This window comes from Silurus aristotelis, assembly GCF_946808225.1.
Source record: "Silurus aristotelis genome assembly, chromosome: 5".
Classification (NCBI taxonomy): Eukaryota; Metazoa; Chordata; class Actinopteri; order Siluriformes; family Siluridae; genus Silurus; species Silurus aristotelis.
The window spans coordinates 28,678,006-28,700,423 of NC_139578.1; the positions used below are offsets into that span (position 1 = coordinate 28,678,006).

At 37.8% G+C, this 22,418-nt stretch overlaps 2 protein-coding genes across 3 annotated transcripts; one reads left to right on the forward strand and one right to left on the reverse strand.

The window, feature by feature from the left end:
* wrnip1 (WRN helicase interacting protein 1) lies at window positions 1–12,517 on the reverse strand. Of its 2 annotated transcripts, none has more exons than XM_083542767.1 (7): window positions 11,808–12,517; window positions 9,845–10,039; window positions 7,837–8,060; window positions 2,628–2,842; window positions 856–954; window positions 583–662; window positions 1–487 (listed from the first exon to the last, which is right to left on the reverse strand). In XM_083542767.1, the coding sequence occupies exons 1-7, from the start codon at window positions 12,384–12,386 to the stop codon at window positions 206–208; spliced, it is 1,674 nt and encodes a 557-aa protein (XP_083398893.1). In that variant the 5' UTR covers window positions 12,387–12,517; the 3' UTR covers window positions 1–205. The 2 variants fall into 2 exon arrangements, with proteins under 2 accessions (XP_083398893.1, XP_083398892.1); XM_083542766.1 differs by having other exon boundaries at window positions 799–954; window positions 11,808–12,512.
* Window positions 8,011–20,625, forward strand: LOC310726902 (uncharacterized protein). Its single transcript, XM_083542960.1, has 3 exons — window positions 8,011–8,143; window positions 13,303–13,498; window positions 19,832–20,625. The coding sequence occupies exons 1-3, from the start codon at window positions 8,088–8,090 to the stop codon at window positions 19,913–19,915; spliced, it is 336 nt and encodes a 111-aa protein (XP_083399086.1). The 5' UTR covers window positions 8,011–8,087; the 3' UTR covers window positions 19,916–20,625.
* The last annotated feature ends 1,793 nt before the right edge of the window (window positions 20,626–22,418 follow it).

Below are 22,418 nucleotides of genomic sequence, written 5' to 3' on the forward strand. Positions count from 1 at the left end.
TTTTGATTCAAGTCTTTATATTAGCTTTACAGCACGCTAATTACAAAAAAAATTTTTTTTATATGATCAGTGACAAGTGACAAATTCAAGGTCACGAACAAAGACAACACGTGGCATTTAAGTGCATATTGTAAATTTGATAATTACAGCAGCGAGAGTGTAAATGAAGCAGCCGACTCTTCCAGAAACAGTGGTGAAACAGAGTTCATGAGTCAGATGGCTTCCAGGAAAAAAAGTTGATTCCACGGAGTTCCTCAGGTAGGTATTCTTGGTCCACTGGGCCTTTGAACGCTGGATTGTATTTGTAGCCTTTAGCATAGCCTAAATCCTTCATTAGTTTGGTGGGAGCGTTGCGGAGGTGAAGCGGCACAGGGGGTAAAGGGCCTTCGTGGTTCCTCAGACAGGCTTTAACGTTATTATAAGCGGTATACACTTCGATAGACTTAGGAGCCCTGGACAAGTACAGCACACACTGCGCTAGGATCACCTAGACAAACAAACAGATAAATATTTACACAAAATATAATCAGTTATAAAAATCTCAATATAAACATCCAGTATTTATAGAGGAGTGATGTTTACCTCGCACTCAGGCATGCCGATGAAGTGGCAGGCCTGGAAGGAAGACACTGCCTGAGGGAGAGCATTAGGATCGGCCAAACCTTAAAACAAGACGCACACTAGACGTTATTCTACACAGGTTTAGGAAGGTCGCTTAAACTAGTTATTATGGTCATTATCAAATAAGCCAAAAAAAAAAAAAAAAGAGCAAAAACATAAAACACATGACTAACTAACCGACATCCTCGCTAGCAAAGCGCACCAGCCTACGGGCCACGTACAGTGGGTCCTCACCTCCCTCTAACATCCGGCCCAGCCAGTAGAGGGCAGCGTTTTCATCTGAGCCCCTCATTGACTTGTGCAGAGCTGAGATGCAGTTGTAGTGCTCCTCACCTTTAAGTCAGATAAACAATTGTATTTTTATTTTTCAATACTTTTCCTTCTATGTATTACTGTTTTGATATCAAATGAGCAGAATTGAATTTTCTTCAATATTACATTCATTTGAATAAAATGTGTTCATTTTATTATTTTAATATTTCAACCCGAAAAATGTCTCCACTCGCGTAAATGTAATTTACTCGTCTTTTTCATTTTTTTTATTTATTTACTCTTTTTTTGTACTTTCCCTTTACTCATTTTCTTGCATTGTCAGCAGTGCTGGAGCTAAATCCATGTTGGAAATCTTTAAGAATAAGCCTGTATCTTTAACAATTAATTAGCCTGTATCTAACCTGTAACCTGTATCCTGTATCTTTTAGAATTAGCCTGTATCAGTACAATTGAGTAAGATAACTAACCAGGGAATGTACAGTCTTATGTCTCACACAGGAACCCGAGATTCCTACACTATTTCTGAGAAAATGGACAAGGTGGAAAACGCCAGTTTTTTTTGGAATTCCATATGTAGCTGTTCGGCGTGTAACAATTCACTCAGGTCATAATTTGATTCACGAAACTGGTTTCCTGATTCAAGATCGATTGAAGTGTTTTAAACCAAAATATTTTGAAGAAGAACAAAGTTTCCTGTTTTATTAAATTAATTTCTGCTTCGGATTAAACTAAATGAAATAAAAAAATAGCTAGACATGTTTAATACTGTATCTAAACATTTTCAATATTTACATTTACGGTATTTGGCGAGACGGAGACAATCAGTCTAAAACTCTGCTGAGATAAAAAAAAAAATTTTTATTAATTAATTAATAATTTTTTTTTGCTGTAATTGTTTTACTACAATGCTAACTACCATATCTTACAAATAATATTAATTTGTAATAAATTACAAAAAAAAAAAAATACACGTCTTTGATCCAGAAAAAAAATTTGAATACAAAAACATCATTAAATGTCAGCATCTGACATTTAAATTGAATGAAAATATAAAAAAAAAAGTTGGCTAAAATGCCCACTTCTTCATTATCAGTGAGTCTGATATTGTTTGGATGCTATAAAAAGAGCTCTTTTTAGTGTTTCTAACATATCATTCAAACAAATGAGAGAAAAATAATTAAAGTCATGTGATCCCTTCCTGTGATAAAACCCAGGTGTACATTTGGACATCTGGTGTTCAAACCCCAACAAGCTGCTGACACATTAAAAACTGGTGCCAAATAGCAGACTCAAGGCACAGCAGGCTTGGAACATCGGTGTCATATTTTAATAGTGTTCATATTATATATATGTATTTAGCATTTTGTGTCACTTAAATCTGTCTTGTAAAATAAAATGTACAGAGTTTAATTTAGATTAAAGAGATGAATGTATCGAGCAAAAGTGAAAAATTCACTAGTCGTTTTAGTTGAATTGTTTACACACAGTTGTCCTGACACAGCTGCTTTAACCCCATTAATTGATGAACTGGGAGTCGGGTAATAAAATAAGCAACAATCGAATAAAGTTTATTTGTAAAAGAAAGGAAATTTAATGCACGTTCTTTTTAAAAATGTATTTTAATTTATTTGGACATTTAAACATGTGAATGTGTAAAATTTAGGATGCTATTTGATGGTATTCAGAAATTTACATCACGTGTTAAGGTATAAGGAATCAAGCTCCATACTCGCCTGCTTTGTCGTAGAGTATGTGTGATCTCTGTAAACCCTCTTTGACATGCTGCTCCTGGACCACGGTGCTATGAGGAGCGTGTGATTGTGTGTTGAGGGTTTTGTTCACACACGCCTGCACGGCCAGCTGCAGACCATTGAGAGCTGCTCGAGCGTCTCCGTCACACAGGTGAGCAATAGTGTCCAGGGCCTTCTGCTCGATACACACCTGACCCCTGCACACAGAACACACAGATCACAGACAGTGATTAGAGAGAGAGAGAGAGAGAGAGAGAGAGAGAGAGAGAGAGAGAGAGAGAGAGAGAGAGAGAGAGAGAGAGAGAGAGAGAGAGAGAGCAAAAAAGAGGGAATGAAAAAGAAATGGAGAAAAAAGCAAATGAGAAAGAAAGTAAATGAAAAAGGAACAGAGAGAAGGAGAGGAGAGCGAATGAGAGAAAAAATGTGAGAGAGAGCAAAAGAGAGGGAATGAAAGAGAAATAGAAAAAAAAGCAAAAGAGAGAGAAAATAAAAAATGAGAGAGAGAGAAAGCTAAAGAGAATAAAAGAGAGAAAGAGAGAATAAGTGAGTGAAAGGGAAAAAGAGTAAAAAAACAAAAGAGAGAGAGAACAAGAGAGAGAAAAAAAGAGAGAAAGCGAGAGAGGGAATGAAAGACAGAGAGAAAAAAGTGAGAGAGATGGAATGAAAGAGATAGAAAGAGATAAAAAAAAGCAACGAGAGAGAGAGAGAGAGATGCAAGAGATAGAAAGAAAGAAACGTAAATGAATAAATAAACAATTAAAATGCTAAGCAAACTTAAAAATAAATATTATGTCATAAAATAATGATAGAAGTAAATAAATAAACACAAAGGACAGAAAGAAAGAAAAGAATGAAGAAATAGAATAGGAAAAAAAAAAAACATTAAGGCACAAAGACAGAAAAGAAAATCAGAAAAAAGAAAGGAACAAAGAACGAAAAAAGAAAAATACAGCTTTATGTGCATGTTGAACTTCCCATTCCAGATTTATTCCCTGTTTACTGTCATCATAAATTCCACTCTTTCCATTAGATTTGGGAAAATATAGGGATTTGCACACTGGAGTAACAGTAACCTGCCACTGATTTCAGCACCAATGTGTTGAAGAAACTGGTATTTGTGGGTGGAGATAAAAATATGTTCCAATGCTGATTGTTATAAAAACTGTCACATAAAATTTAAAACTCCATAACGCACATCCTCAGCGTATAGGTTTTAGGGACAAACTCTGCAGGCGTGAAACCCCTTTCTGATCACGTGTTCTGTACTTTTGAGTGACAGTTTAAGGAGAAAGCAGTTGTGCACGCAGCAGGATGTCTATGACCTTATAAAACCACCTTTGATTTATAGACGCATTTATATCCAGGATTAGAGCAAAGCTAAAAACGGTGCTACATGTCATTCTTCCAAGACGTACGAGGGCGACTGGTGCACTTTCATGAAGGTATCTAACAGCCATATAAAATGTAATAAAAGCTGTGAGTGGATAAGTAGGTAGGGACGCCATTTTCCACCACTCATCATCATCATCTTTGCTGAAAATACTTTCCATCGATCTACAGATCACTCAAAAAGCCCATGTAGGAGGTTGAACCTACAGCCTGGTTTAGTCTCGACAGTGATGGATCGTGTTATGGCTTCCTGAACTACTGTGGGTGTCCCTGGCAACCAGACTATAGGGGGCACATCTAAAAGTAACTCGGATTACTCTGTGGAATTTTCCTCAGAAATTGAGATGGGGAGTTGTGCTGGATATCCTGGCATGACTCAGCAGGATAATGTTATTGCTGAGAGAGAGAAAGAAAGGGAGAGAGAGAGAGAGAGCGCGCGAGAGAGAGCGAGAGAGAGAGCGAGAGAGAGAGCGAGAGAGAGAGAGAGAGACAATGACAAAATAGAACTGAAGGAAAAATGAAGAAAACAACAATAAACTAATAAAAAAAGAACGCATTTAAAAACAGGGATTGTACTGGATGGATGGATGGATGGAAAGTTGGAATAAAAAAATAAAAAACAGATAGAGCATAATAAATGAATGAGAGCGGAAAAAAAGAGGGACAACAGAAAAATGGAAAGATTAGTAAATGAAAAGAAAAAGAAAGGACTGAAATACAAAATAAGAAAAAAAAAATGAGATACGGAATTAAAACACAAAAACGAGAGAAACGAACAAACCGAATCAAAAGGCAACAAGTACTTCAAAAACATGAATATACATAAAGTAATGGAAAAGAAATAAAGAATGAGAAAGAAAGATACAGAAAGACTGATGTTGTTCCTGAATCAGCTGCCAATGAACAAGACTCATAACATGGAAAATCTCAGTTTTTGGGAATTTAGGAAGTTAGTGGGAATCCGATTATTGGCTGAACCATTACACAATAAATCCCAACACAAACACTGCTCTGTATTTTAAATCCGTATGATGGAAATGGAGAGGAAAACTTACTCATCTAATTCATTTTTGTTGTACACACTTTAAATAAAAAAAAAAAAAACAATTAGTAAATTATTTAAATTCTGTAGTTATTTTTCTGTCCCTTGTGAAACTTCAGCAAGAGGCCAAAAGTCCAAAAGTTACATTGCTAGAAGATGTTTAGATGTACATCTCACAAAATCTCAAAAAATTCACCAGAGCTGGACAAATTGTTGCTGGGATCCTCTTTTACTCCTCTATAATGAAATCACGGAGCTGCTGGATGTTCGACACATGGCGCTTCTCCACCTTCTGCTTGAGGAGCCCTACAGGTGATCAATAATGTACAGGTCTGGAGACATACTTGGCCACTTAATCACCTTCACCTTCTTCAGCAAGGCAGTTGTCATCGTTATTATGTTGGGAAAAATGCAGTTTGGCCCAGTTTCTGAAAGGAGGGCATCATGTTCATGTTCTCATGCAACCCCAGATCATGATGCTACCACCACCATGCTTTATTGTAGGAAAACACAATTTTCTTAGTTCTCCTCACCAGGGCATCGCCACACATGCTGAACACCTTTTGAGCCAAACAAATGTATCCGAGTCTAATCAGACCAGAGGACATGGTTCCAGTAATTCATGCTCAGGTTATTTGCAGGCTTTCTTACGAGCCAGCTTCAGAAGAGGCTTCCTTCTGGGACGGCCAAACCAACTTGTTGCAGTGTGCGGCGAACGGTCAAAACACTGACAAGCAAACCTTCCGTTTCTGCAACCTGCAGCACTCATGCCTCGACTTCTGCACCTGACGCACAGCAGGAGGATTCAACGTGAACATCCAGTGGTCAGTATGAGAGAATTGTACTCAAAGCACCAAATTTGAACTGCTCTAATACAAGTCAAGTTTATTTCTATTGCGCTTTTCACAACAGACAGAGTTAAGGTAAATGATGTGTCTTTATCTCTGATGAGCAGCCGTGGCGTCTGTGGCAAGGAAAAACTCCCTTAGATATTATGAGGAAGAAAACTTGAGGGGAACCAGACTCAAAAGGGGAACCCATCCTCATTTGGGTGATATCAAGAGTGTGATTATAGTCTTCAAATAATACAGAACAAGATACACACATATGAATGGTTCTGTCAAGCAGATAAACAAACATGAACATGACGAACAGGATGTGTGACTTTGCACGGTTACACGACATACAGCTGTTATCACTGAGGGTGTATTTACTTTTGTTGGCAGTTATTTTAACAATAATGGCTGTATGTTGAGTTATTTTTGGAGGACAGTAAATCTGTACTGCTACACAAGCTGCACACTGACTACTCTAATATTATATATATATATATAATGTTTATCTTTCTGACAGGGGGAAAAGACACACTACCCTGCAGAACACAGGGTCAAGTGTGGGTGGCACCATCAAGATCGTCTTCAGCATCGGGAATTCTGACTCGCTATTTCGGTCAACAATTTATCATAACCAATTCATTCCAAAGTTTTCTCCAGCATGATGAACAAAACAGCAAAGAGCTGGAGCACTAGATCTTCCTGAGAGAACATTCCACCCGACACCTTGCAAAATTTACAACCCTTAGAAGAACTGGGTGTTTAAGTGTAAAGGAGATGACTTGTATGAAAACAAGGTCAACAATCTGGGCACGGTCCTCATACCCTCTGTACACGGAGCACTCTTACAACTGACGGGGTATCATAAATCAGCCCAGGATTATAGGCTCGGCTGTGAGGAGACAGCTGAAGGTATCAAGAAGCCTAATATCTCCAATACTTTTTTTTTTGGTTTAGTTTTGACTACAATAACCTATAAAATTCAGCAGAATTATAACTGTACATGGGAAGACTGAACTACTCCAACATATGGTAGTCTTACATAGTTAGATCGCTGAACACCCACTGGTGACTTGGATTTAATAAAGATCGCAGTGTACCAAGTACTGGGAATAAAATGTATCTTCTGGACCGGTTGTTCTTTTTGAGCAAATGCCAGAGCTGGTTTTCTGAGAAACATTGCCGTTAAAGCGAGATAAATCATACTTTTATGAGCTTTTTTGTCCTGAGCCAAATAAACATGTGTCTTAGATAAAAGAAAAAACCTGCAAAAAATAAAAAAAAATTTCTTGTAATTTTTTTATTTTCTTTTATTTTAGCATTATTAGAAAATGCCATTTTATGTTTGCATGCATGATATGCATAATATTCACTGGATTTTTAAATATAAATACATCTTGCATTTTTGCAATTATTATTTAAAATATTCAAGTATCGGAAATTTTTTAATGTTTATTCGTAGATAACATTTCAGTGAATGCTGTAAAAAGTCGTATTATTTTATGATTAAATGTAAATATCCAGCGTCCTGTGTTTGACCCACAAACGTATTATTTTACTGTATTTAACTGATCACATGGAGACTTGGTGTTGAAAGGAAGAAACTCATTGGCAACTCCACACAGCATCATGTTTACTGTGGAGACTCCATGGAGCTGGCATCCTTCTAAAAACCTGACACTCTCTTCTACTCACCTGCCAACTGTCTCTTCTTATCCAACACACAAACATACCCACACACAGGCTACCAACACTGGAAAGCCATAGAGAGAGAGATTTGGAGCTTCCAGCTTAAGCCAATAAACACCCGAACGAGGAATGATGGGAGGCCGTAGAACACCCTCTCAGCCAATCAGGGAGCAGGGAGATATTTTTCTAGAGTGCTAGAACCCCGCATTTCAAAGGGGAAACACAAACACACACTTACGCTGCAGTGCAGTCCGGTCCTGAACGCTCATCCTGTAACACGGCCAGACCGAGCGAATCCACTGCCCGGCGCAATATCGAGCTCATTGCCGCCACGCTCAGCTTCTCCAGGACCAGAACCCTACAGCGGCTCAGCAGAGCGCTGTTCACCTGAAACGACGGATTCTCTGTGGTGGCTCCAATCAGCGTAATCGTCCCGCACTCTACGTGAGGCAGAAACGTGTCCTAGAGGAGAGGAAGAGGGCAAAGAAGATGGGAGGGGAAGAGAAGAAAGTTCTAAGCATCTACAGTGCGGCCATGAATGGAAGGTACTTTTTCATAATTTTTTAATTTGAGCAAGTTGTTGGATGTGTGTTTTTTTATTTTTTGGAAAAACAGACCTAATCGATTCAGTTTGTAATCAGATACATTTGGAACAAATCTTTAAATAGCATCTACTCCCCTGTTCACTTGAACCTGAATTTATTTTAGTCACTTGTGGTCGAGATGTATGTTCAAGGGAACCATAACTCAGAACAGGAATGTCCAAGAAAGGAAAGAGATTTCCCAGGACGACACACAACCGCATGCACATCGTAAAAATGCAGAACGTTGCTATACAACAATGGCTTGTATTTAATCCCTGTATTAACCCCAATAAATCTTTTGATGTAATCTTCTCTGAACAACGAGGCTTTGATCTGAACTACTTCGGTCTTCCTCAGATCTAAAATAATCGAGGCTATACCATAAGCCCTGTTTGCTTTTTTTTTTTTAATGTGGCCCATGAGTCCAAACCAAGCGGAACAAATCCTTCAGTGTTTTTTCTCGGTAGTGATGACTCTGATGACAGTCGGTCGGGATGCTCGGCATAACAGCTGATTCGTATAGAGTGCAGTACCTCGGGCTCCCTGTAGAGGCACTGCATTCCAGATGCCATGCTGTCTAACTGATTCATCTGTTCTTTTCCAACTATCTGAACTCTTTCTATAAACTAGGAATTAGGATCTCTTGTAGACCATAAACTGGATTCTCACTGATGTTTTGTTGATTTTTAGCCTTTTTTTTAATTTTTTTTTTATAGAGTTTTATGTTAAAAACACAATCTTTTAAAATCATTATATTTCTGTTCCCTGCTAAATGATTATTTTTACATGGGATGTGAACGTAATCGATTAAAAAAAGTATTTAATTTATATTTAGTATAATATTAAATAGAAAAAATGAAAAGTTGAATGCAACAGGAAAAAAAAAAGGATTTTAAAACGCTAAGGAAAAAGCAGCACACCCAAACAAAGCAGTATCTAATTCCACCTAGTGGTATTACGGTACCTCCTTCCTGTGCAAATTAGAAATAAATGGGTTAGAAAAAGACTAAACCACTTCTAAATGCAAGTATTCAAACATCTCATCTCTTCCAATACCTTGGCAACAAGATGCTGTGCTACATAACAATGAGACTGATTGACCAGTGGATTTCAAAAACCTCTAAATGTTCCTGTAAGCACCACTGGGGCTATTATCTGCATGTGTATCTGCATTATCACTACACCAGTGACCGGCCATGCACAGGAGCCATGGGCCAACTGGAAAGAGGTACAAAAAGACTTGGAGGCAGCAGGGCCTTTTTTCACTGCACGCTCGCTCCAGACGACTGAAAGTTACAGAAAAAGGTTGTTGAAGTTGAAGAACTTCAACATGCTTTCTGCCTGATCATGTCAGAGGCCATTGGAGTGATTCAAATTCAAATATTTCTGGAGCTCTTTGTAAACGGTTCTGGGCTCTTGGGCTACTCTATTGACTAACCTTAAGACTCCCTGATTAGAAATCTTGCAAATCCCTCATGTGCGTGGACTGGTGAAAAGATGTTCCTTCCAATGATGGGTAATGATCCTCAACGCCGCTGTTATGAAGCTCAACCGTCGAAGGTATTGGAAGATGAGATGATTGTAACATTACATGCACTAATTCATCTGGTTATAAACTGTAACTACAGCAAATAAATACTCCAACCTTCAGCCGTAACTGACCTGCTGGGATTTATTAAAGCGGTGTATCTCGTCGATGAACAGGATGGTTTTCCTCTTGCAGAGTCGGAGCTCGTTCTGCGCCTGTTTGATCACCTCTCGCACCTCGCCGGTCGACGTGCTGGTGGCCGAGAGGATCACGAAGCGTGCCGTGCCTTTTTTTTTACTGCCACTAGCAATGATGTGGGCCAGAGTCGTCTTTCAAACAGACACAAAAATAAATAAATAGCCGTCTGAGAGAGAAATGAATCCGAAACACACTAATAGGAAAATGTGAAAATTACACACAACATGGTGTAAGGAAGGAACGGGAGCCGTCCTATTTATTTTGTCTTGTCTTTATTTTTGTCCTCTTTCAAAGGTTTCCAGTCTAATATTGTTAAGAATCCTAAAGAGAGCTTTAAAGCATCTATAGTACTGTATATTACGATTCATTTTTAAGAAAAAAACAAGAGAGAGAGAGAGAGAAAAAAAAACTTTAATCAAAACTAAACAGTTTGGTTGCCAGTTGTTGTCCTGAAATCCAAGACATTTTTTGGGGAAGCACTTTTACGGTATTACTCCGTAAAATTGATAAAAATCCCTGAAAAAACTTTGGATAGACTTCGTAACCTTAGTTTTAGTTCAACCGTTTATTGCTGTGCTGTAATTCTTTCACTATTTAAATTCATGTCATATTGTGTCAAACTTCCAGCCAATTTCAGGTGATTATCTTGAGTCTAATATAATTCTAAAGAATTTACTAGAGAATCCGGTAAATAAGGAACAATTGGATTGATGACACAAAGAAGAGTTTGATTTGATGAAAAATCTTTTGTTAGTGCTGGAAGGTAAAAACAGCTCTGATAAATCTGACACCTTTGGTTAAAGTGGGTTTTGGAGATCTTTGAACTGACAGTAAGTCAGTTTGAATCACTTAAATAAAATAATTCAAACCCCTAAAAAACACGTAAACACCCTGAAACTACCAACATTTTTACATTTTGTTACAGTAGCCAACCTTTTTATTTTTTTTTTACTTTACACTATTTGGCCAAAAGTATGTGCACCCCAATCGTCAAACCCATCTGATTAACCGCTTGTGTATTAGAGCATTCTATGAAGGACAGTAATGTAGAAACAGGGTCTTACATCATGGCTCTTCACCTCAGGACGACCTCATGCCAAAAAAAGGGTAGTAACGTTTCTACTGTGGTTTGGAAACGGTTACGATTTATCGAATGCAAAATATGCCGAAAGCCCGGCGAAACTATTTCGTTCAAATCTTCTGCAAAGATTTTTAACTAGACACTTTGTTTAATATTTATTTACACCATGTTGACCACTTACATTTCCTCATCCAGATGTTTTTTCGACATGTTAATCAAGAGAATGTTACTTCAGTCTTGTTGTAGTTATGCTTTAAGTTGACTAGTTAGACATAAAAAATTACAATTTTAATTGTGAATCGGAATACTATTCTGAAAAAATATATATATATAAAACACGAGAAGCTAAAATTGTACTTTGGGATCTTCTGCTTACATTACGGCATTTGGCAGAAGCCCTTATCCAGACCTCGTTACACACCTGAGCAGTCGAGGGGTAACGGCTTTGCTCAAGGGTCCAGCTTGGTGGTACTGGTTTCACAACCTTCTGATCAAAAGTCGAACATCTTAAACTCTGAGCTTCCCCTTTTGCTTCATCACATGACCCTGCCATTGAGTATTTTTCTACATCAACCTCCTTGCATATTTTATTCCTAACTAATGCCACAGTCCCACATGTAGATTAGTTAGAAAGTGGAAGCTCTTCAGTTAAGGATCTGGGACAGAGGGTTGAGGGTTCAAGCCCCGGCACCACCCAGCTGCAACTGTCAGGCCCTTGAGAAAGACCCCAAACCTTCTCAACATTGGGATAATGTCACTGTGCTGTAATGTACATGTACACATTTATCAACATCTGTATCTGTGTGTGTGATTGAGACCTTTCCACATCCTGGAGGCCCCCACAGGATCAGAGAAGGGATTTCCTGTGACTCCAGCAGACCTCTGAGCAGTGTATGTTCTCCCAATACTTTATTCTGCCCAAAATACTCCTCCAGGGTATTGGGCCTCATTTTCTCCGCCAGAGGTTTGTCTGAGTTCAGGAGCTTCTGGTTCAGTGTCTCGGGTTCATCACTCTGCATCTGGGTTCCTGAACCTGAACCTGAACCCGGATGTGTCGCGCTGTCCTGGGCGTTGCTAGGCGACCACGTGGCGCGTGTCATCCCTTCGTTAGCTGACTGTTTGAACGATAAAAACGACTTGCTGTTGTTGAACATTGAAAATACGCCACCTGCAGATCGCGTTGGTTTCACTTCCGCCCCACGTGTCCCAAATCCCACCGCTCCAGGGCTGCTGTTTGCCTCGCTGCTAACACGGGACTTTTTAGCCGGAGGCACGGCACTCGATTGAAGCTCGTCCTCGCTTTTCCGGCTCTGATCCAGACATATATCCAAGTGGGAGTTAATTTCACTGCAGTTAAAATCCCCAGCACACACAGGACACTTTACCTCATCCGCCATCTTTATTGTTTATTACCAACTCCCTCCAAAATATGTGACGTCAGGGATTACCCAACTACAGCTTCAGTCCCAAACAACTCCATACTGAACATGTAGTGCACACTACATAGGGTGTTCTTATTCCTCTGTTTAAACAGCAGCCCATCACAGAAAGTTTGTTTACTGCCACCTAGTGCACACATTTATATTTTCCGATTTGGTCAAAGGGGAACAAAGCCCAAAACACGACTTTATTAATATTCAAAATCAATTAATGTCAACGCGTCATCTGCTGTTCAATTTGTGTAACTGCATTACATTTTAATTTAAACTTTACCTACTTATTTTCTGCTGGTCAAAACTCTTCTAATTTTGTAATAAATGCCTACAAACGAAGTATAATGCTGCCATCTCCTGGTCAAATTGCGCCACTGCATTTGCAACACGCCAAACATTATACACCTACTGGTCAAATTGTGTAATTGCACCCCGTTTTCATTGAAGCTTCTTCTACTACTATTCAATGCCCAAACGACAAACACGGCATAAATCGACCAGCCACCTGCTGGTCAAACCATGTCACTGCATTTGCGACGTCGTTATTTTTCTTTATCCGAACGCTTATACGACAAATACGACACAGCATCTGTTGGTCAAATTATGTAATTGCACTGGGATTTTATTCATTTTTTTTAATTCTTGTTTTAGTTCGTGGCCTTCTTATTTTTACAGTCTTTGTTAATTTATTTCCACGTAAAAACATTTTTGTTTTATCATATCTATTTACTGGTTGAAAATGAATAGTTGTTTTCCAGCACATTTTCCAACATCTGTCCTGATGTTTCGTAGTACATATATATAAAATTACACACATTCACTTTGAACTGTGTTTTTGATCTAACAATCACATTTATTTCTCTCCTCTTTGTCTCTGTAGCTCAGATAAGAAGTATTGTGGTGAGAGTCTGGGGTTTCAGGTAGCTCCAGTGGTGAAGACCAAAGCTCCAGAACTGTTACCTCCAAACAAGCAGGTCAGACTAAAGGGAGGAGTCTTCCTTCACCTGGAGAGAGTAGAAACCATGCGCTGCTTCTGGGAGCTCAAACTCACTGAGATACAGGGACATTTCCAACAAGTAGGTCTCTCTGTCTCACACACACACACACACACACACACACACACACACACACACACACACACACACACACACACACACACACACACACAAACACTGAGTAGATCCATCTGACTTCACTGTATTTGGTGTCTCATAATCCCTTTCGGGTCTATCTTGAAGTGAGTAATGTCAGCTGGAATTCTATCTGGAATTTTATTTGGAATTCTATCTGGAATTCTATCTGGAATTCTATTTGGGTTCTCTACTCATCCAAGCAGCTTTTTCAGACTGATAGACCAGATAGAAGTCTAGTTGTCATTAATCAACTTCCAGATAACTGCACCTGGATGTTTGAGAATCTTTAGAAACACATACTGTATACTTTGGGGTAAGGTATTTATTTTTTTTGCTATATATTTCTTTGTCATGCTATTGCTATTCGTCATGTGATTAATTAGCACTGAAATACTATATAATAACTGAAATATTTTGTGTACACAGATATAGAGTCAATAATACATGATTATGAATCAGTCGAGTCCGTTGTGAGGTGTTATGTAGCTGCTAGGATTGTAGCACAAGCTCTAGTTTCTTATCTGTAAAATACACCTGAGTCTTTTAAAACCATTAAATACAGAGCTGAAGATGTTGAGGTTTTCGTTGGGAGTAATGAGGATGGACAGGATTATAAATGAGTTTATTAGAGGGACAGTGCATGTAGGACGTTTTGGAGACAAGGTGAGGGAGGTGTGATTGAGATGGTTTGGACATGTGCAGAGGAGGAACATGGGGTATATCAGTAGGAGAATGCTGAGGATGGAGCCACCAGGAAGGAGGAAAAGAGGAAGACCAAGGAGGAGGTTTATGGATTTGGTGAGGGAAGATATGCAGGTGGTTGGGGTAAAAAAAGCAGATGTAGAGGACAGAGGGGTATGGAGACGGATGATCCGCTGTGGTGACCTCTAATGGGAGAAGAAGAAATACCAAATAAATTTAATATAATTGTTGTTTTTTTTTTTGCACAAAAGCTTGAATGTTTAAAATATGTAATACAACGGTCTAGCTAGTTTAGATTCAGATTCGGTAGATTATGGTCCACATCCTGTATTTTAGGACATAATAAGTTTAAAGACAAATGTAAATTCAGAATTAACAACTTAAAAAATGGAACTATTACAGATTGAAGTTTAATTTTCCCCATTTTGGTTCAAACTGGAATTTTCAGCTGTCTTCAGGGTTGGGGGTCTTTGTGGCTTAACGGTGGGCACATTTACTTTACACCTTTAGGGTTAGAGGTTTGATTTCTACATCTGACATGTGTGTGACGTTTGCATGTTCTTTCCATGCTTCAGGGGTTCATGATTCTCTGGTTTCCTCCTCTAGACCAGCGACTTACTAACATTTCCACAACTGTCTCTTTCTTGATTGTGTCCGGTGACAGGTTGGCAAATTCGTAAGAAGTTGCTCTCTATTACAGCATCTGCTAAAATACTGTAAAAGGAAACCAGGGTGTAATGCATGGATGTAAAGTGAATCCTAGCTAGAGGATTCGAGGTTCAATCCTGAGCTCTTGTTTGTGGAGTTTGACATGTTCTCAATAAATTTCCCATCAACTTCTAAAAAAAAAGTTGAAGGTGGACTTTAAAATGCATTGAAAGGATAAGTAAGCACTTATTAAAGAAGAAAAACAAGAAGAAGAATTTGTGCTTTATATTTGTCATATGTACTTCACAGCATAGTGAAATTCTTTCTTTGCATATCCCAGCAATGTTAGGAAGCTGGGGACAGAGCGCAGGGTCAACCATGATACAGCGCCCCTGGAGCACAGAGATTAAAGGACCTTGTACAAGGGCCCCAAGAACGGTAGCTTGGTGGTACCAGGGCTTGAACGCTCTACCTTCTGATCAGTTACCCAGAGCATTAATTACTGAGCTTCCACTTCCCCTTGGAGGCTGAAAATCATATTATAGCAAAGCTCCATTTAATGTTGGCTGAACACGAATACGGATGATCCGCTGTGGCGACCCCTAATGGGAGAAGCCGAAAGAAAGAAAAAAACCCCCCTAAATTAATGCAAAACTATTGAACTACTCAGTAGACTGATATGGAAAATAATGAAGTACAAATACTCCTGGTACCAGTAATTTACTTTACTATTTATTTTTCGGACAACTTTTTACTTTTATCCATTAAATTTTGACACAAATATCTGTACTTTCTACTTCTTACATTTTCAAAACAGACTTGTAACTTTAGTTTGAATCTATTTGTTGACATGATCAATATTCTTTCTTCTCATTGCGCACCGTTTTTAGTTTCCTGTCTTTGCACGGCTTTTTCAATGCACCACTGGTGTATAATTTCCTGGCTCTCGCACACATAAGAAACCATACATGTCGTTTTGTGTGCTTATATAAGATATTGTGTTCACTTCCTGGTGAAGTAAATCAAGGTTTCTTTTCTATCTGTTGACTAAATTATGCTTTACACTATCCTTCACATGTAAAAAGGAGTGTATGATTTACACTATCAGTCTATTTTTCTTTATTTGATTTATTACTTTATTTGTGAATCGGTGCATTCATTTCACCAAGTCACCAAATTAAACCAGATAAATTCCTTCCCAAATAATCTATCAGATACCGTTTATACTCGATGATCCAAGAAATGTGTTAATGGGTGTAAAAGGAAAATTTTCAGGAGAGTACAACTATCGAGAAGTACCACATTAGCATTTGCAAAAATACGTATGTCTATTTTTCTTTTTTAAGTATTTTAAAACATGTTAGTTGTATAGTTTATGGTATGGACAAGTATAGAATATATGTACTTTTTGTGAAATCTATTTAGGATATTTCTATTGAAACTGGTTTTATAAAAACGTATGTTTCTATAGTCAAATGAAATTAATTTTAAGTCATTTGACCAGTTAAATGCAGTGCAATCAGCAGTGAATTAAACAATTAATGCAATCCAATTTGTTAAATTCTAAAAGAAAAAAAAATTGAGGGACATGAAGCATTCTGACATAAAGAATACTGAACATACTGTGACAATGTTCTCCTCAATAGCAGTTGTTGCCCTTACCCCTGCCTCAGCAGAGAAAAGATTCATAGAAGTTGTGGAGAGAAAAAGAGAGAGAGAGGGAGGAAGTGAGAGGGAGAGAGTACTAACATTCGGACTCTAACACCTGCCACTCGCTAATCACAAGAGACAGGAACGCTTGTCCTTTGTAAAGTGGGAGTAAGAGTTCGGATCTGTTCCACACGACTGAAGGCAGGTGTTGGAATTGCTTCAAGGCCACTATTGTATTTTTAAGTAGGCAGACTCATGTTACCACGTTCAGTCATTCATCGTACACCTTCTTCTCTGAGACTTTGATACCTTGAGACTTGTCAGAATTTCACTTTAACAGAAGGTTGCAGGAGATCTGAAATATGAGTGTGGAGAACTTCGTAAAAGGAAGAGAAATGTGGCTCCTAAGCAGCATGTGTCTCATGGCTTCTTACCTGTGGCACAAACTTTGTGATTTTCTTTCCTACCGCAGGAAGGGGAAATCTTTGGGGAGATCCTTGTTATTCTCAGATGCACAGGTAGAGCTTATTTATGAAAAATATATAACAAACATATTGAGTTGGGACTGAGTTCTTTCTAACATTCTGTTGAATGCTGCAATAATGATAATAACAACAAGGAAATGTATGCCTTATTCTGAAATTGGTGACTTGTAAACATTAGGGAATTTTCTCTTTTGCAAACATGATCAACATGCCATATTGCAATTGTAATATGTACAATTGACTGGCTCCCAATTCAGAGTACTTGCTCTCAGTTTTCATTTTGATAGGCTCCAAATCCATCATACCATTTTCAGGGTCAAGCGATTACTGAAGATGAATGAATCAATACTACAATTCTTCAGAATTTCAGTAGCATGGCAATTTTCACTGTTGTAGAACTTGAGGTGTAGAATTAGAAAGTCTTAGCAGAATGGTTGGAGGTTGTTCTCAGTGTTTCCAATATAAAGATGTTTCTTAAGCAGAATGAATAAATCATTTAGAGAATTGGAAAATAATTTCAAATAGGAAAACCAAAGGCTTCTGTAAATCTCTGTTTTATTTTGAGATAGTTCCATATTCTTTTGCATTAGCACAAAAGTTTGACAAACCTTTGTCAAATCAATATTAGACATTAAAAAAGAAACTTGAGATATGGTTCATATTTCACCATAATACACCATTTCGAAACAATAATTTGTCACAAACGTAGCTGCATTTTTATAAACCATGATACTGTCAACGCTTTACTGTTGTATCTTATGATAACCAGGTCATATAGTACATACTGTATAGTAATATTACCATAGTGTAACAGATGATAAAATAAATGAAATGCATTATTAGTCATGTGATTGGTTCACATGGACTCTAGATGTTTCCACTGAGACTGTAACACTTGCAATATGAGAAACATATCAGAAAAGCAGGAAGTTTTTAAACAGTCTGGTTCAGTTTTGGGAAACAGAACTGGCAAAATTTGTTAGAAAAGACTAAAATCTTTATTTCGGCTTCTCCCATTAGGGGTCGTCACAGCGGATCATCCGCATGTTTGATTTGGCACATGTTTTTATGCCGGATGCCCTTTCTAACGCAACCCTCCCCATTTATCCGGGCTTGGGACTGGCACTAAGAGTGGATGGGGTTGGTTCCCTGACCGGGGATCGAACCCGGGCCTTAGTGGTGAGAGTGCCAAACCCAAACCCAAATACAGATATGGATATGATTATTTTTTCATCTGCACTGTAGCCACATAAGCACAAACCCGCAGTGTAAATAGCATAATATCAGTTTGTAGATTCACACTGGAGACCAGTTATAGATGAATACGGTACACTCACATGCTGATGCTGATGTAATAAGCAGCAATGATCTGGGTGTGCTGGCAGGAGATTCATATTTGGAGAAGAAATAAGAGAGCGACTCCAAGCCAAATGTCAGATGAATTGAACATACAGTTCTATCACGGTAACGTAAGAAAACATTAAGATCGAGATTTAAATTGTGTTTGGTTTAAAAATTATAATAATAATAATAATAATAATAATAATAAATATTTATGCTATATTGCCACCTTTAATCATGTTCATTAATGTTCATTAAGACATCAAGGTCACATTATTTAGCTGACAGAGGTGTCAATCATCCTGTATCGCTCAGCTACAATGGAAACAATGCGAGGCTTGTCGACTCTTGTTACACATTCACCATTGTGGGGCCAATTTTAAATGTCTACACTGTACAGGTGTACAACACTGACGTGAAAGATACCGTACCTAAATGCAGCTTCAGTCTTCTGATTCATTGTAGGGATGCAAAAAAAAAGTGAAGAAAAAAAAACACGAGACAACATGAGACAGGAAGGTTGGCTGTGCGAAAAGGACTGTCCATATACAGTATGAAAGTTGTGTGCAAAAAGAAACATGTACAGAAGCTTGTGCAAAAGGGATTGTCCATATACATATAAAAAAATAAATACTCTTGTTGAAAAAATATGGAAAAAAAACCTCTTTAAAAATTTTTAAATGTTTCTGTACCTCTTTCTAGATGGCAGGAGGGTGAAGTGTGTGTGAGGGGTGTGCGTGGTCAGCCACAATGCTGGTGGCTTTCAAATACAGTGTGTGGTGTAAATGTCCATGATGGAAAAAAGAGAGACCCCAATGATCCTCTCAGCCATCTTCACTATTTGCTGTAGTGTCTTGTGATCCAAAATGGAGAAGTTCCCAAGCCAGGCAGTGATGGAGCTGCTCAGGATGTTTTCGATGGTTCCTCTGTAGAAGGTTGTGAGGATGTGTGGTGGAAGGTGTGCCCTCTTCAGCTTTCTTAGAAAGTAGAGACGCTGCTCAGCTTTCCTTGTTACGAAGCTGGTGTTGAAGGACCAGGTGAGGTTCTTCGTCAGGTGAACACCAAGGAATTTGGTGCTCTCCACGATCTCTACGGGGGAGTTGATGTTCAGCAGGGAGCAGTCAATTTCAATGTCTTCCTGAAGTCAACAACCATCTTTTTTGTTTTGTCTACATTCAGAGACAGGTTGTTGGCTTTACAGCAATTCGTTAACCTCTGCACCTCCTCTCTGTATGCTGACTCATCGTTCTTGCTGATGAGACCCACCACGGTCATGTCATCAGCAAACTTAACGATGTGGTTCGAGCTGTGCATTACTACACAGTCGTGGTTCAGCAGGGTGAACAGCAGGGGACTGAGTACCCAGCCCTGAGGGGCCCCAATCAGGTGCTGAGGAATGATATTGTTGAATGCTTAACAGCATTCATACGTATGAATCTTTGTTTTCCAGGTGAGTGAGGGCCAGGTGGAGTGTGGTGGAGATGGCGTTGTCGGTGGAGCAGTTTGGGTGATATGCAAACTGAAGTGGATCTAGTGTTGCAGGCAGCAGGGTCTTTATGTGCCACATAACTAGCCTCTCGAAGCACTTCATAATGATAGGAGTGAGTGCAACGTGACTGTAGTCATTGAGGCAGGACACAGATGGTTTCTTCGGCACGGGGAAGACTTTTTTGCTTGTCTAGACCATATTAATAATATACTCAGTTTTTTATGCTTATTGTTAACGGCTAAGTTAACAGCTGCCTATGTTTATGAAGTATTTATACTTTTGGCTGGGCAGAAGTGTACAACTGTAGCACAATACATTTATTGTTTCTATAGATGCTATGCTGTGGTCGGTCTAAATACTTGATTCTAATGGTTATAAGGTGTATATTCAAACCATTGAACCCACAGGTAGTTCTGATCCGTATAATCTTCATTCTAAGTTGCCTTATAAACAACTGTAACCATAATAAAATACAGTTACAATTATATACAGTGAGGTATCTATTATGAATTTTTCCTAATTATCTTACTGAACTAAAGGTATGATTTTGGTAAATCATCCATTATATAAAAATATAAAATTATGGAAATATACATTTTGATAAAGACTTCTTCTTCACTTAATGTTGTGAATGGGCTCTAGAGACTATATTACAGGAGACTGCATCAAAAAATTACCATTAGTTTTGTAAATGTAGTAATGTATGTATATATATATGTAATATATTACAAGTCATAGATTGTAGGGTCACTAGTGCACAGTAACTAGTATTAATATGTTACATGGGATGAACTATGAATTATATTACATAGTACAATGACAGAGAGAGAGAGAGAGAGAGAGAGAGAGAGAGAGAGAGAGAGAGAGAGAGAGAGCGCATAAACCTAAACCCGCCTCCATTTAACCAAAGATTTAATGGAAGGAAAACTGCTAATCATTATCTCTAATCCCAGATTTTCTCTCAGATCATTAATCTTAGCTTTCACAGTCAATTATTTATGCATCAGGCAATGGAGGACTTCGCTTCAGCCACTTCTTCATACTCTGAAGTGTCGTATCTCCAGGCACATCTGACTATTAATAATCAGTAAATCTATGTACAGAGTTCTCTGTCTACAGTACAATAGTGATGTATAAATTAATAATCAATGAAGATCGAAAAAAAAAAGGCACTAGGAACAATAGGATATATTTTTAAAGCTTAATTACCTTTAAACAAAAATGTAGTGATGGAAATAATAAAATTCTTTTTGATCCTTATCTATGAAGCTATGAAGTTTCAAACGTTATAATCTCACAGCACATCTCAAAATATTAATGATATTTAATTAAATGCCCTTAAAAAGCAAAACAAACAAAAAAACAACCATTCACAGCTGCAACTGGAAACAGTCTCTTTTTGGCATGTGAATCCAATCTAAGTACATTGTTGGCTCGAAAAAACAAATACTAAGCCAGAACATTTAGTACATAAAACTCAGGGTTGCTGCTGCCAGGATTTAAACATCAACCATCAAATGTTTTCTGATCGTCTGGACCAAATTTTGATATGAGGATGGAACGGCTGACAATTATAGCTAATCCAAAGTTAGCTAAAATTTTTGAAAAGATTAGAATGAGTTAGAATGATTTCACACTTGCGTTTTGATAAATGTAACACAAATCACACCTTTAAATCAGCTACCTTATACTCATACTACCTTAAGCTTACCTTGTACTTATTAGATCATGTAAATAAAATAGGGATTGGTTTAAGTTTTGTTGTTGTGGAGGTTATTTTTCTTTGCTGTGGCTATTTAAACCTGAAAAACCGATTTGAGCTACATGTGTGACTTGACATGCTGATGTTGAAATATTGGCACTGAATAATTATTTAACATGTCAACAAGAATGTCAGCAGGTTTGTTCAATAACAAAACAAATTTTTAAGTTTGTAAGAGTGCTTTTCTTGCTTATATTTTAATTTGAATTGTCTGGAGATAATAAAACACACAAACAAAAAAAACAAGTAAATAAATAAATAAATAAATAAATAAATAAATAAATAAATAAAACATTAATTATCGACTTGCTTCCCCTTCGGAACAATCAGAAATACAGAAACCAACTGTGGTTTTAAACCCTCATGGTATCTGAGAGATAAAAAGGTTTGTGGCCGTCTTTGGGTTTTTCTTATTTACATTACATTTGTATTGATTTATTATCTTCATAGCTTTATATTTTATTCTATTTTATTACAACTTATTAAGAAATACTCAGTTATGCAGCTCAGCCAATTAGGTGGCAGCAGCAGAATAGAAAAAAATAAAAAATCATGTAGATGCAAATCATTAGCTTCATTAAATATTTACATCATACTGCAAGATGATGAGACATTAGAATTATTAATAAAACTGTGAAAAAAAGCAAAAACTCAGAGAGCAGTGCTTCCTGTAAGATTGCACATAAAACTTTATGTATGAAAGGACTATTAATAAGGAAAGTAATAAGTAGAGAATCTTACAAAGCAAAAAGTCGAGTAACTGTTACGACTCTGAAGTATTTCCTG

Bases quoted from the DNA above. Each gene is read 5' to 3' on its own strand.
- LOC310726902 (XM_083542960.1), top strand. From the start codon at position 8,088: ATGGGAGGGGAAGAGAAGAAAGTTCTAAGCATCTACAGTGCGGCCATG. The intron at 8,144-13,302 runs GTACTTTTTCAT...TTGTCTCTGTAG, and splicing joins AGTGCGGCCATGAATGGAAG to CTCAGATAAGAAGTATTGTG. The intron at 13,499-19,831 runs GTAGGTCTCTCT...TTTGTTTTCCAG, and splicing joins TACAGGGACATTTCCAACAA to GTGAGTGAGGGCCAGGTGGA.
- wrnip1 (XM_083542766.1), bottom strand. From the start codon at position 12,386: ATGGCGGATGAGGTAAAGTGTCCTGTGTGTGCTGGGGATTTTAACTGC. The intron at 955-2,627 runs GCGAGTATGGAG...TCTGACTTAAAG, and splicing joins CATACTCTACGACAAAGCAG to GTGAGGAGCACTACAACTGC. The intron at 663-798 runs GTTAGTTAGTCA...TCTTGTTTTAAG, and splicing joins CTTTGCTAGCGAGGATGTCG to GTTTGGCCGATCCTAATGCT.